The sequence below is a fragment of the Lutra lutra genome, chromosome 17, assembly GCF_902655055.1.
Source record: "Lutra lutra chromosome 17, mLutLut1.2, whole genome shotgun sequence".
NCBI lineage: Eukaryota > Metazoa > Chordata > Mammalia > Carnivora > Mustelidae > Lutra > Lutra lutra.
Window position 1 is genome coordinate 12,996,416 of NC_062294.1, and position 15,681 is coordinate 13,012,096.

Sequence of the window (15,681 nt, forward strand, 5' to 3'; positions counted from 1 at the left end):
TTTCAAGCGGAGAAAGGGTGCACTTTTCAACCATGTCCATATCCCAAAACATACAAGGAGATGAATTTTGATCCATATCTTGCACTGCATACAAAAACTCAAAACAGATTGAAGATCTAATTGTAAAGTCTGTCCTGCATATAGGAAGAACTCTCAAAACTCAATAAGAAGAAAACCAAAAGCCCGGTTAAAGAGATGGAAAATTTGAACAGATATTTCAACAGAGATGATATATGGAGGCAAATAAATGCCCACAAAGATGCTCGACATCATGCGTCATCAGGGAACTACAAATTAAGAAACACAAGGAGACAGCACCACGTATTTATTAGAATGACTAAGATTTTTTTTTATTTTTAGATTTTTTTTTAAAGATTTTATTTATTTATTTGACAGACAGAGATCACAAGTAGGCAGAGAGGCAGGCAGAGAGAGAGGAAGGGAAGCAGGCTCCCTGCTGAGCAGAGAGCCTGATGCGGGACTCGATTCCAGGACCCTGGGATCATGACCTGAGCCGAAGGCAGCGGCTTAACCCACTGAGCCACCCAGGCGCCCTAGAATGACTACAATTAAAACAACTGACTAGGGCGCCTGGGTGGCTCAGTGGGTTAGGCCGCTGCCTTCGGCTCAGGTCATGATCCCAGGGTCCTGGGATCGAGCCCCGCATCGGACTCTCTGTTCAGCGGGGAGCCTGCTTCCTCCTCTCTCTCTCTGCCTACTTGTGATCTCTGTCAAATAAAATAAATAAAATCTTAAAAAAAAAAGTAAATATATGCCTGCTCTACAACCCAGGCATTTCACTCCTACATATTTACTCAAGAAAATGAAAGCATATGTTCTTGCCAAGACTTGTAGGGACATGCTCAGAGCATATCATATGATTCCATTGATTTATTTATTTATTTTTAAAGATTTTATTTATTTGTTCGAAAGAGAGAGACACAGTGAGAGAGGGAACACAAGCAGGGGGAGTGGGAGAGGGAGAAGCAGGCTTCCCGCTGAGCAGGGAGCCCAACATGGGGCTCTATCCCAGCACCCTGGGATCATGACCTGAGCCAAAGGCAGACGCTTAACCAACTGAGCCACCCAGGTGCCCCTGTATGATCCATTTACATAACACTCTTGAAATAATGGGATTACAGAGATGAAGACTGGGTGTCATTTTTAGCCTAAGTGGTTTTTACCGTAAGTGGAACAGAGTCCACTCTCAGATTTCTGCGAACATGGCTAGCAGAGGGTTAACCCAAGCCCCATTCTCCCCCCTTTTTTTCATGAGAGAGGAGAGAAAGGTGTGTACCCTTTCCTTACAGAGCTTGTAAGAGAAGTCGATCTAGCCAGAGACAGCCGTGCAAGCTTCCCTGAGAATGTGATGCTTGAGCTGAGAGCTGAAGAGTGAATAGGAATGAACTAAATGAAGAGGGAAAATGAATATTGCAGCAGTGGGAACAGAATATGCAAAAGCCCTGTGGCAGGGGCCAGGGAACAGGTCTGAATGTCTGGTGTTGTCACCGAGGACTGTTTGAACGAGTCACTCGTTTCTAATTGCAGAGCTTGCCAGGACCCCTCCAGCTGCGGGCCCCTCTGTGAGCAGCATCTACTGACCTCTTTTACTGCAGGTGGTCCCACACAGACTCCAGAGAGGGTCAGGCTCAGGGGATTGCCTCCCTGGATGAAGCAGGGCAAGTTTTTGTAGAGAGTCTCCTTGCCCACTTCAGTGGGATGGTAGGTCACTTCGAAAGAAACCTCCATGCCCGCAGTGATATAGCCTTCTTCTGGGCTGATGGAGAAATGAGGCTCAAATTTTTTCACATCCCATTTAAACCTTTTCCAAGACAAAAGGAGACAAGAAAGACAGTTTATTAGTATCCTGGGGGTGTCTTCAATGCTGCTGAGATCAAGAGACGTTGCCTGGGCTTTTAGCTGGGACGTTTACCCCCTTTGAATACGCCCTGGGACCTGCGAGGAAGACCATCACTGGGCGTGGTAGGGGCAGGTGGGGGCGAGAGCCCGGTCAATCCTGGGTAGGAGGGCTCAGCAGCTTCTTGGACCGAGCATGGTGGGAAGGGGTTGCATATTATTTTATGGCCCACGAGTGGCTCGTGGGGGGACATGTGCATGAATGCACTAACACGTGTGTACCTAAGATTACATGGCTAGGAAGGGATTGGGCTAGGACTGAACCCTCCCTGAGACCGTGGCTATCAGCACTCCCTGCACTGTCTTGAAGGTCAGATCCAGGAGGGCCGAGGTGATGCCCTCCTGTGAACGCTGCACCTGCTCTTGGTGGTGCTGAGACCTGAGGGCCCTGTGTAGTCATCCCTCTGGGGGCCAGACAGGAGACAGAGGGCGGGGGGACAGATCGGTGCTTCCAGCACTGGGGAGCGGGGGCACCACACCACGCCCTCAGGGTGCTGTTCTCACTGAAGTCTGGGCGAGGGTGCCCCCTGCAGGTATGCAGTGCCTGCCTGCATGGGTATGGGGGCAAGCCTGAGTAGTGATTGGGGTGGGTGCCTGCTAGCCAGGGGGAAGAGGCTGGAGAGGACAACGGTCATAGATATACTCGGGTTCCAATCTCGTCTTTGTCATTTCTTGCCTAAGTGACCTCAGGTCAATCACCTAACCTCCTTAAGCCTCACCTTCATCTGTGGAATGGGGTCAGCAGAGGACCTTAAAGGGGCCTGGGATAATTAATGGGAGCTTATTTGCTAGAATGTTCAGCACTGCACCTGCACAGTGTGAGTCCTCGCTAAATGCATGATTTTGGTAAAGTAATCTCAGTTGTTTCATCTGTAAAATGGATCAGCGATGGAACTGCTTGTGATTAGCCAAGAGGAGCCACGTGAAGGGCATAGAACAGGACCAAGCAAATGTCTCCCTGGCACAGCAGTCACCCGAGAGGGACCGCCGTTGTCACATCTTGAGCAAAGGGAGGGGAAAGAAGTGACAAGTGGCCAGACTTGTAACACAGATGTCCTGTCCAGACTGAGGGCACAGCCAGGGTCACAGGGCTGTGCTGGCCTCGGGGTGGGCACGCCGCTCTCCTACCTTGCACCCACGTCACCCGTGTTCAACATAAGGATGCGACGCGTGGCTTGTGTCTGATACACGACTGGCCCGAAGGGGAGATGCTCCTGGTCCAGGGAGATCTCCAGGGCCTGGCAGCAGCCGCTCAGTAGGAAGAGAGGACGCAGGAGCCCCATACACTCCATTAACACCTCCTCAGAGAAGGGAGGGATGCGCTTTTTCGGGGCAAAGATGACTTCCAGCTTACAGACCTCTTTGTGCTTCAGAGTGATATTGTGGAAGGGTATCAGGGTGAGGACCTGGACAGAAGCACAGTGAGACTCAGCCGCTGAGGGCAGGGGGCGTCGGAGGCACCCGCTTCTGGGTCTTGCTGTTAAGGCTGCAACAGCCCATTCTGCTCCCTCCCGCTGGCTGGGTCATCTTTGGCAAGTTTTTAAGCTTTCTGTGACTTACTCTATGTGAAGATTCTGATCATCCGTAGGAAAGCGTGGCAGGTAATTGGCGTTCCACAAATGCTAATTCTCTTTCCAGCCCCTTGCAGCACATGACCCCTATTCTCCCGTGGAGGAAAGAGCTCGATAAGAGGAAATGGAAAATGCTCAACGCTCTGATGTCTTTCCAGGGAGGGGTCCCTGTGCTCCCTGCACCACACTCCCTGGTGTGCTGTTTCAGATGCAGATTCCCAGGTCCTTCCCCAGGCCGAATGAATTTTGGGAGAGCCTGGAACTTGCATCATCAAAAATGCCCTGACCCACGTGTTCTAGAGTCTGGGAACTGCTGTTTAAATTCATATCGTTTCCCCTTCCCGCTCTGTCCTGGCAGAAATGAATGAAAGTCAGCTCTAAGGAAGCTGAGGCTCCTTTGGCGCTTGTGCTCCCCTGGGGTGCAGAGCGGAGAACTGCGGTGGCTGGGGTGAGATGGGCTAGAAACTGCACCGGGACTGCGATCTTCGCGATTTCTGCAAACACTATGACACTGAAGGCCAAGCCCAAGGCCACTGGGCCAGTACCGGTCACTCATCCCCAAAAGAGACAAAAGTGGCTTGGCCCAAAGGTCAGGGGCCCCGGCCCAGTGGCACTGTGGACATCGCCTGAGATGAATGAGGACATGGAAGCAACAAGTCGACCCTGTCTCTGGATGGCAGCATGGCCATGGGGTGAGATGCCCACCGGCTCTCTTGCTCTGGTTAGCTCCCCAGCCCATTTTCCTGGCCACCTGCAGACGGTTCACGGTGCTCCTGCTGCACCACCTCCCACCTGGACGTACGCAAGCAGAGTCTCCGGAGCACACGGAGCTTTGCCTGCGAGCGCACCTCTCCCCAATCTGTCTGCCTGCATTAGCCTCTCACCCTAGCCTCGGTGCAGGCCTCCCTCCACCGTGAGGCCTCCCAACAGCCCCAGCTGTCCTCTGAGCTGCCCTTTCCCAACTCACATCTGGCCTCTGCAGTTTCTAGGCTTTTCGGGTATTATTTCTGGGTCAGTGACCCCTGAAAACTGGAAACTATGTGACCTATGTCACATGACCTTGCTACGGCCTGAATGGTGACCCCCCAAATTCATATGTGAGTGGTGTTCAGCCTCTAGGGAATAATTAGGTTTAGATGAGGTCATGAGAATGGGAGCCCCATGACGGGACTAGAACCCTTGTGAGAAGAGACACCAGAGCTCAATCTCGCTGTCTCTCCACTGGGTGGACATACGACAAGAAGGCGGTCATTGGCAAGTGATTGTTTCTTGGTGTGAGATTATGGGGAAAATGGTTTTCTTTGTGACTTTTACAGGATAGATACGTTCATGAGAATCCGGATCTACTGAATCGTGTCCCTTTCTCTTTCACTTGCTGCCCTTTGGAAGTGTGCAGCCTCTCTAAGCCTTGGTGTCCTTCTGTGTAAAGTGAGAATAAAGAAAGCACCAGCCCCACACTGCTTTTGGGAGGACACTCTGAGGTGGCATGCGGGGAGCTCTTGGAATGGCCGGGCACACTGCAGGTGCGCGAGAAGTGGGGGTGGTCAGCATGGTGAGCACGGTCATCGGTACCATCGGGCGAGAGAGGGGCCCGCCGGGAGCCCTGAGCACCAACCTTGGGTTCCTGGAGTTCTGGAACTGAGAACAGGACCGACAGGCTGAATGTGAGCTGGGTGTGGCTGTTGTTCATGATGGAAACCGTTTTCTTTACTACCTGTCCCGGCAGGACAGCTCCTAACTTCACAATCCTGTTGGCTGGATCTAGCACTGAAATCTGCGGAACAGAATAGAGAGCAGGGATGGAGGGTTTCATTGGTTACGGAGAAGAGTAACTGGGGTGACCCATCCGCTCTGGTGAGGCAGGGGTGCTTCATCTCCCGTGGTGTCCTGCCATCTTCATATGGGGAGTGGACATTCATGGGCATAAAGGAACCCCTAAGCGGCTCCCTACACAACTACATAATTACAACAGGGTGAAGGGTTGTGGAGGAAATGCTCGGGGTACCTTGAGAGCACACTACAGAGGCTGAACTGGCTGGGGGGGTCTGGGGAGGCGTCCCTGAGAGGGCATGTCTACATTGCACCGGGCAGCTAAAGGAGGGGCAGGATCTAGTCAGTTTGAGTTGGGGTGGTGTGAGGTTGGAGGGCACCCCGGGGGCAGGGGGACACTCTGTGGCAAGGCCCTGAGTCAGAGGAGTGGCTCAGTCAAGGCCTGTGGCCGGGAACGAGGGCTGCCCGAAGAAGACAGGCTGGCAGGTAGTCAGGGTTCGTGCTGGGAGAAGCGGGAAGCCAGGACAACATGGGGTGATCTCCTCAGACGCGTGTTTTGGGAGTGCTCTGGCTTGCGTCTCTCTGGAGATGGGCTGGAAGGCAGCGGGAGGGACAGCCTGGAGGAGTGAGAGGAGCTGAGCATTCAGACTACAATGGCGGCTGCAGAGGTGCTGCGGCAGACACGCTTCCAAGTCCTCACAAGGCCCTGATCCTGGTGTTGGCTGGGATGGATCAAGGTCAGCCTGGGCCTGGCCCGCAGGACTCTGCAGCAGACCTTGCGTGGGTCACTTTCATTTGCTCAGTCCCTAAAGTACACACCCCCTACTCCTCAGCTTTCTTGATATCCAGCCATTTCCATTCGGTATCCAAAGCTGAGAGTCCCTAGCAGCAGCCTGTGCTCCTGGAGGTCCCCTTGGGATTTCCCCCAAAGGACCTACACACAGTGGGTACAGAGTAAGTGAGTGACTGAGTGAGTGGCGAGAGCAGAAGAGACCCCCCCCACCCCATCCAGCTTGGGTGCAGACACACCAGGAGGTCATGTCCTGGGGCTCCTCTAGCTTGATGGGAAGGCCGTCAGGGACACTTCCCTTCCATCCCTCCCCCATCTTCTCTGTCTGCGGCAGAAATGTCCCGTGCATTTCTGAGCATCTGGGAAAGCCTTCCATCTTCCAGAACGTCCTAGTAAAATGCAAATATGCTCACCAAACAGACACCTCAAAGGTTTACCAGACACCAGGGAGAAAGGGATTAGCACAGGACTTTCATTAGGAGCGCTGCTTAGAAGCCACGCCCTCAGTCGAACATAATCCTGGGATCTGTGTCTAGCAGAGAACATTACTCAATGCGGCATTAAGGAAAGATGCTCCACAACTGAAACGCACATCTGCACACACAGCCAAAATAAATTGCTATCCAAAACAAATCTAGCCTATTAAACCTGAAAACAAAACACACCCTGATGTAAGAGGAGAAGGACGGGCTCGGGATTATGCATCTGATAGTCTCAAACTTCTCCAAGAAAAAGAATGTTTCTCTGGTGCCCGTGATTCCTTGTAGCCTATGATTCACTGAAGTCTGGTCTGAGGAAGAGTCAGATTTGACAGTTCACCATTCAGTGGGACTGGCTGGCCTCTGACAGAGGAGCTTGGGGGCCAGACAGGTGGAGAGGGGAGGAAGAATGGGCTCAGGGGGGCTGGGAGGGCAAAAAGGAGTGTGCCAAGCCCGAGGGATCTCATCAAGGTCTCTTACCTTCATTTCGGTGCCTTTCCCTTTGATTTCAATTATTTGCTGTGAGAGCCCATTGATTTCAAAGGGGATGAGTTCTCGGTATTGGATACTTTCTCGAGGATAAAAGGTGATTGGAATCTCCAGTGTCTTTCCCGGCTTTATCACATCGACGCGGAAGTTTACCTCGAGGTATGTGGTATTGGTATACAGACAGTCTAAGCTGCAGAAAATCAGGAGGAAGGTGTGGAAGATAGAGGGTGCTCATATTTCCATTTTGTCTACAAAGGAAGAGGATCTCCAGGACCAGCCTGTGCTCCTGAAGGTCAGAACACATGTTTAAGTCCTCCAGAAAGACTGATTCTGTCCCCTTATCTCTCTGAGCTGGGTACTGATGGATTTCCTGCCCTCTGCCCTGGAGTCAGAGGAGGTAACCGTTGGAAGGGACCTTAGCAGTGGTCCAGGCCATGGCTCCCTGGCATAATCAAGTTACTTACCCCAAATCACACCCTGAGATCCTGGTAGAACTGGGCCTCAAACTCAAAAGTGCCATGGCCCTTTGTTCCATGCAAAGGAAGGAAATACTTCCTGGGGTGCCTGGGTGGCTAAGTAGGTCAAGTGTCTGCCTCTTAACTTCATTCAGCTCAGGTCATGATCTCAGGGTCTTGAGATCGAGCCCTGCATCAGGTTCTATGCTGGGCATGGAGCCTGCTTAAGAGTCTCTCTCCCTCTCCTTCTGCCCCTCTCCCCCCACCCCAACCCTGTGAGAGTGCTCTCTCTCTCTCTTTAAGGAAAAAATGGAGAAAGAGGTAGAGGAGGAGGAGGAGAAGTGCTTCCTAAGTAACTGGGGGGCAAAGCACAGAGGAGAGAAGTGTGTGTTCTGAGTCAGATACACAAGAGTTTGGATCTGGGCTCTTAACCACTAACCAGCCATGAGACCTGAGAAAAGTTACTTGCCCTTTGAGCCTTTATTGCCTTATCTGTAAAGCTGGGATAGTGACAGCTACCTCGTAAGGCTGTTGGGGGCATTAAATGGAATAGAGTGACTGAGTCAGTCACTAAGCAGGGCACGGAGGAAAAATACTCCACAAAGGCGATCTGTTCTCATTATCACTAATCACCCAATTACATGGCGTCTTTGAAGACCATGTCCACTCTACGTCCACTTGTGGGAAGGAAGGCACGAGACCTCCCCATTTCAGTACTTCCTTGTCTGTCTTCCAGGTATTTAGAGAAGGAGTCCTGCTAGGCCAATAAACTTAACTGAATGCCTTTCCGATTGAATTAAATCATGCAGGAAAGAGTGCAGGTAGATAAGAGTTTTAATGAGCATTTCCAATCACATGACACTCTTGTAACATCCCCTTCAGGATGATAACCATCAGCATCCCAGCAGCAGCAGCAGCAGCAGCAGATAACCATAACTGAGCCTCTCCTATGTTCCAGGCACTGCTCTTAGGGCTCTCTCTGGGGGCTAATTTAATCCTCCTGAGAGCCCCATAGGGGAGGCTCTATTATTATCCACTATCTCAGGCGAGGAGAGGTGAGAACATGTGCCCAAGGTCGCACAGCTAGGGAAGAGCTGGGGTTCAAACTTAGGCCTGTGCTATCTACCTAGTGGCTATCTAGTGGCTGGCAGCCACTAGACCCATGTGGCTATTCAAATTCAAATTCAAATTCAAATGCATTAAAATTTAACAAACTAAAAATTCGGTCCCTCAGTTGCACCAGGCACAATTTATGTACTCTGCAGCCTCATGGAGTCGTGGGCTGCCATACTGGAAGCACAGACATGTAACAGTCCCAGCATCCAGAAAAGTTCTATTGCATAGTACTAACCTAGAAAGTCTTGAGGAAACACAGGTCTCTGGGCTAGTCTCTGGAAATCCTTTTTTGATAGGTCTGGAATAAGGCCCAGAAACCCGTACTGCAACATTCCACACTGGGATGGTACAGAGAGGCTAGAATTTAATCAGAAGACTTAAAAGCTCAGTATAGATTTGTTATTCACTACGAAGTAATGGCCTGAGAAATTCACTTTTAAACCCTTCAAACCTTGGTCTCCACATCTATTATGTGGGGAAAATACATGGAAGCCACTGAACCTCTCATCAGGCATTGCCCTCCTCATTTCGAGATTTTCAGCAGAGCAGCTCATGGCTACCCAAGTAGTAGTGGTGGGGAAAGGAGACTCGGGATTCATGCCCAGCTGTGTTCGACTCTTCCCCATAATCTTTTTCTGTTTCGACAGCACTTCATCTGTATGACCCACGAGGAGCTACAGACTCATCTGGAAGGTCGGGGAAGACTGCTTACCTCATAGACGTTTCTTCCTTGTTGGTGACAACCAGGATTTGTTTGTATGGGGGCATCCCAGCTTGGTAGATGAAGCAGGTCCCAAAGTTGTAGCTGGTGAAGGAGAAATGAATGGCGGGGCTCACAGCGCAGCCTGAGAGGCTGCACAGAAATGTCGGGCCGTGGCTGATCTGTGGGGAGGCAATGGCAGGCGGAGCGGGATTACAAGCGTGAGCAAAGGGCTCCTCGAGGCCCCACGTGAAGGAGGAAAGCAGTTGGTGATTTTCCAAAAAAAAAAATTTTTTTTTTCAGGTGCTAGGACTCCATGGGCAGAGAATCTGATTCACAGGTTAGAAGTTTGTTTACTTGAGGAAAGCAAAGTGAGACAGTCACAATCAGACCCCGCATTGGCTCTGGCAGAGAGGATTCAGCCGGAAGGCAGGGGTGTGGTGGACACTGCTGGTTACTGCCCCCCATCTGCTTCCCAGGGGTTCCCTATTGGTAGGACTCTGCCTAGCTGCCAATAGGCCCGCCCGGGGGAAAATACTTGGTTTCTGTCCTTCCTTGACACTAAGGGTGGTCCTCAGACATAGTTCTGGTCATCCGGATATAAACAGAAAAGGACAAGAGGGTGTCCTATTTTGAATACAGAGGTGGTCTTGCTGAGAGAGCTAGGTTACTTGTTTGTTGTTTTTTTGTTTGTTTTGCCTTCGCTCTTCCCTCATATTTGCACTTTGAATGCAGACCTAGGGCTACAGGGGGGAATGGCCACCTTGCGACCAGGAAAGGACAAGAATGAAGGAAGTCAAAACGCCCTATGTCAAGGGTGAAAGAGTGGAAGATAGAAACAGTATGGATCATCCCTGGGTTCTCAATAAGATGACACAGGTGCCTATTGGGAAATGAACTTAATTTGCTCTTCAGAAACTTAAGAATATGAAATTTGGAAGCTGAAAATTTATTTAAAATAAAATATCCACTATTTATCCTAAACATCATTAGAAAAAGCATTATAACTGTCATTGGCACAAGTTTTCATAAGCAACTGTCTGAACTGAAAAACAGTTTAAGGCTTTTAAAGTCTTTATATTTTGTGACTGATTGCTTAGAAAGGGTTAAAATTGACCACCTTCACCTCTTCTACCAGTTAGAGCAGGAAGGTACTATGACGTGTATGTGATGTTTCTTTCTTCAGGAAGACATGGGAGTTCTGAAAACGAGGTTTCTCCAAAGTGATGGGCTCCTTCTGAGCTGGGGTGCCTGCCTCTTCCCAGGTAAGATGGCTGCAACATTGCCCTTGAGTTCCAAACTAGGAATTTTACTCTTTTCTAATGAAAAAAAAATTTTTTTTTTTTTAGACTGTACTGTGACTTCATGTCCTTCTAAATTATGGACTGGCCAGCAACTGACCTTGGGTTCCAATTGTCATACTCCCTGGTTCCCTGTCAGTCACACTTTCTGTACGGATATGAGTAAAGACCACGTCTCTTCACTCTGTCAATTCTTGCTTTTGCTGTGCGGAAGCTTTTGAGTTTGAGAGTCTTCCTTTTAATTTTTGTTTTTGTTGCCTGTGCATTTAGCGCCATATCCGTGAAGTCACTGCCAAACCAAGTTCATGAAACTTTCCCCTGATGTTGCCTTCTAGGAGCTTTATGGTTTAAGGGCTTATGTTTAAGTCTTTAACCATTTTCAGCTGACTTCTGGGCATGGTGTAAAAGGCTCAGTTTCATTCTTTTGCATAAGGATCTCCAAGTCTCCCAGCACCATTTGCCAAAGAGGCTCTCCTTTCCCATGGTGGGTACTTGGCAACTTTGTCAAAGATTGGTTGGCAGGATATGTGTGCATTTATTTCCGGGGCTCTCTATTCTGTTCCGTTGGTCTATGTGTCTGTCTCCATGCTCGTACTATGCTATTTTGATGATGATAGATTTGTAACCTATTTTGAAATCAGGATGAATGATGCCTCTAGCCTTGTTCTTCTTTCTCAGGATTGATTGGCTATTTGTGGTCTTTCGTGGCTTCATTTGAATCACAGAATTGTTTTCCTGTATTTGTGCCATTGGGATTTTGATAGGGATGGCACTGAATCTATAGATGGCTTTGGGTAGCATGGAAATTTTAACAATATTAAGGCTTTCCACTCATGAACACAGGATGTCTTTCCATTTGTCTGTGTCTTTAATTTCTTTCATCAGTGTTTATCGTTTTCAGTATATAAGTTTTTCACCACCTTAGTTTATTCCTGAGAATTGAATTCTTTTCTGTGATATTGTAAATGAGATTATTTTCCTAATTTTCTTTTCAGATAGTTTCTTGTTAGTGTATAGGAAAGCAACTGATTTGTGTTTGTTGACTTTGTGTTCTGCAACTGTACTAAATTATTTTATTAATTCTAATAGATCTTTTTAATTTAAAGATTTTATATATTTATTTTATAGAGAGCTTGGGGCAGGCGGTGCAGCAGGCATAGAGAGAGGAAGGGAAGCAGGGTCCCCAAAGAGCAGGGAGCCTCATGTGGAGCTTGATCCCGGGACCCCAGGATCATGGCCTGAGCTGAAGGCAGAGGCTTAACCCACTGAGCCATGCAGGAGCCCTAATTCTAACAGATTTTTTAATGGAATATTTTGGGTTTTCTATATATAAGATCACGTTGTCTGCACACAGGGACAATTTTACCTCTTCCTTTCCAATTTGGATACATTTTCTCTTCTTCTTCTCTAATCACTCTGCCTAGGCCTTCCAGAAGTGGTGAGAGTGGGCATCCTTGCCTTGGTCCTGATCTTAAAGGAAAAGCTTTTAGCTTTTCACTGATGAGCATGAGGTTAGCTGTGAGCTTTTCATATATGACCTTTATTATGTTGGGGGTACTTTCTTTCTAATCCTAGTTTGTCGAGAGTTTTTATCATGAATTTTGTCAAATGCTTTTTGCCACTTCTATTGAGATGATCATGTGATTTTTATCCTTCATTCTGTTAATGTTGGATATCACGGATATTAATTGGTCTTTGTATATTGAACCATCCTGGCATCTGAGAGGTAAGTCCTACTTGGTTGTAGTGTATGATCTTTTCAGTGTATTGTTGGATTTGATTTACTGATATTGTGTTGAGGATTGTTCTACCTGTATTCATTAGGGATATCGGCCCATAGTTTTTTTTCTTGTGGTGTTTGGCTTTGGTACCCAGAAGAATTGAAGTCAGGATCTTGAAGAGGTGTTAACACTCTCACGTTCAGTGTAGCCCTAGTTACAGTAGTCAAGCTGTACAAACAACCTGAATGTTCATCGACAGGTGAATAAAGAAAATGAGGCATATACACACAATTCAGTCATTTTTCTTGAATAAATTATCCTAGGATTCTTGCTAGCCTTTGGTTAACTTCAAGAGTTCTTTTTTTTTTTTTTTTTAACTTCAAGAGTTCTGAAAAGAATTGCTTTTGATAGTTTTTGCCAGTGTACTCATCACTATGGGAGAGCAGCTCTCCAGCAGTCCTTCTCTGCCATTCCTACGGGCATCATGAGTCCTTGGTTTTTCATTCAGTGATGTATCTTGGAAAATGTTATACATATTTTGTCTCTCTTACTTCCTCTGCACCGCCCACCCATCTCCCTTATTCATTTTAATAGCTGCATAGGATTCCAGGGCATGGATGGCCTACTGCTTTGCAATGGACACTTATTCACTGGGCGCCTCAACTGTGGATGAACCCTTTATACTAGAGATTGTGAGACTGTTTCCAACATGACCACTCTCCAGGAGCTTCTGGAAGGGTGGAGAAAACAAGGAACATACAGGAGAATTACTCTGTCAAGACAGAGTGCTGGGAGTGCTTTCAGGGTCAGACAATGTTAAATGGTCTCACCTTGATTCTGAGTTCCAGGCCTTTCAAGACACACTTCTTAAATGGCTGGAAAGACACGGAGGCATGTGCAGTCTGCCCCACATCCACACTGCCATCGATGGGGGAAAATTCCAAGTATTGCAATAGGGATTTGGGGCCAGATAGCTCTGCCTGGAAGCTGAAGTTAAATTTTCCAGTGTTGATAAAGCTGAGTTCACACTGTACACATTCGTTCAACTCTACCTGAGAGACAGAGAACAGAGTAGTACGTTCACGGAATGCAAATCATGGTTCCCTTCTCTGGGGTTAGGATATGTAAGATGTTGGGGAAAAATATCATTTGGGAGATAGGGATGACAGATGATGTTAGTGAGCTGAGTTTCATGGGCTTAATGTAGTCAGATATTCCACCAAGAGCTACTAAATGATGGCGGGGGGCGGGGGTGCTCATACCTGAAGTGTAAGATGGCAATGTAATTTTTAGACAACGCTTGGTGGACAAACATCCTTCCTGTATGTTGAAATCAAGTATTATTCCCTTCCCTACCATCTCTCCACCCCCTGAAAGATAAAATAAGTTTCACATCAAAACTATATGCATTCTGAGGGTGGAGATGCTTCTGGCATGTGCTGTTCTTCTGGTCTCCCTGGCATTTGAAACAGAGAGCTACAGCTAACATTCCCTTGTACTTCCTTTCCCAGCCAGTGTGGAAACAGAGAAAGAGAGAGAGAGAGAGGAGAGAGAGAATGAATCAAGGCTCTCTCACACTCTTACCTCATAGAAGTTGATAATGTTAGTCTCTTTGGGAGTCAGGAGAGTGATCAAGCCAGTCCTGTCCTTGCACTTGACCTCCGCATTCATAGTGTATCCCTCAGCCTTGACATTTAAAGTCAGAGGGTGAGCTTTCTTTTTCACATTGCAGATCAAATTAAAGTTCACATCTCCCTCCTGCTTTGGTGTGAAGAAAATATCAACCGGGAACCTGGATGGGGAAGAAGACAGCAGATTAGCTGTCCAGGCCAATCTGTTATAACCTGCTAAAGAATATGAGCCTGATGGGTTAGCACATGCTCTATGAGGAAAAAGCACTGTCATTCCAAATTACGATGAATTTTGAAGATTTGCCAGTCATGGCTGAACATTGCTTTATGAATTCACAAATATAACAGAAAAAAAGGACAAGAATATAAACATGAGAGAAAAATATTGAGAAAAAGGTCTTAAAGTTCTCAGTGCTCTACAATTTATCAGGAAAATGAACAATGGAAAATAAGGAGGACAGGGATGGGATTGTTCATATAAATTTTAGAGTTGGAAGAGATGTGATACAGGGCACTGGGGGAAATGGATTCTCCTGGCTAGCAGGTCTAGAACCCTTGCTATAGTGGGGGTGTGCAGTTGTGGGGGACTTTTTTCTTTACCTGGACAGTGGTGGGATCCAACCTTCCATGGGACATATGACCAGGCTGTTGCTGAAACCTTCGGAGTACCGGGAGTTGTCCTGGAAGGCAAAAGAGAACCCCTGCTCCTCCTTGTTGATGATGTGCACGGTTTCCCTGGCTTCTCTGCCTGTGGGAGAAACACCAGCCATGAGTGAAGCCCTCACACCTGCTCCTGAAGCATTCAGAAGATACTGGTCCTCAAGCAAGAGGAAGCCTTCACAGAAAAAACTTTTCAACTTCTTTTCTTTCTTCTCCCAAGCTCCTCAGTCTTTGACTACCTCCCTTCCTTCTGCTCTACAAGGGACCTGCTTCCCCTGGCAAGATTCACCTCTCTCCTCCTAGAACTTTATTCCACAATTTCCTGCTCCTGCTGGGTGACCCCTCTGCCTTGGTCACAGCTGTCCGAGGTGATTCTGATGACGTCATTTTCTCTCTCTGTTCCTTTGGAACTAATGCCTTTCTGCTTTTGGTAATGAGGGCTTCACCCTCCCTGGCAGGCCCATATATTTGTAGATAGTCTCTGCATTACACTCTTTTGAATCAGAGCTCAAGTATGTTGTGAGAGTCCTGTAGGGCCTGAATACATCTTCTGTAACTATTTTGCTTTTTCTTACTTTCCTTGACTATTATAGAGCATTTGTTTTTTTACATATACTTTAGAATCATTTTATCTAATTCTCCCTCTGCCCCCAATCCTTTTGGGATTAAGGCTGCCAGATTTAGGAAATATTTTTTTAGTATAAGTATGTCCCAAATATTGCATGACACATACTTGTATTGACATACTTATACTAAAAAATTACTCACTGTTATCTGAAATTCAAATGTGACTAAGCATCCTGTATTTTATCTGGCAACACCAGTTGGAATTCTAATTGGAACTTGATTAAATTTGTATTTAATCTTGAGAGAACTAGTAAATGTTCACATCTTGTTTGAGGGCATTTTAATAAGATTTTATAGTTTTCTTCATATAAGTCCTGTGCTTTTCTTGTTACATTTATCCTTAGATATTATATAGGTTTTGTCAATATCGAATGGATTTTTTTTTCTGTTTCTGGGTGCTTATTGCTAAAAGAAAGAGAAACTATTGATTTTTATATAATTGTCTTGCATCCAG

The 15,681-nt window shown here is 47.3% G+C and overlaps 1 protein-coding gene across 2 annotated transcripts in view; it reads right to left on the reverse strand.

Moving 5' to 3' along the window:
- The window catches only part of HYDIN (HYDIN axonemal central pair apparatus protein), a 403,917-nt gene that overhangs the window by 18,791 nt on the left and 369,445 nt on the right, over positions 1-15,681 (reverse strand). For both annotated transcript variants that reach the window (XM_047711407.1, XM_047711408.1), the window contains 8 exons: positions 14,541-14,688; positions 13,894-14,101; positions 13,140-13,361; positions 9,300-9,469; positions 7,008-7,206; positions 5,104-5,262; positions 3,046-3,323; positions 1,603-1,822 (listed from right to left, as the gene is read on the reverse strand). In XM_047711407.1, the coding sequence (XP_047567363.1) occupies positions 1,603-1,822; positions 3,046-3,323; positions 5,104-5,262; positions 7,008-7,206; positions 9,300-9,469; positions 13,140-13,361; positions 13,894-14,101; positions 14,541-14,688 (1,604 nt within the window). The remainder of the gene's footprint in view (positions 1-1,602; positions 1,823-3,045; positions 3,324-5,103; positions 5,263-7,007; positions 7,207-9,299; positions 9,470-13,139; positions 13,362-13,893; positions 14,102-14,540; positions 14,689-15,681) is intronic.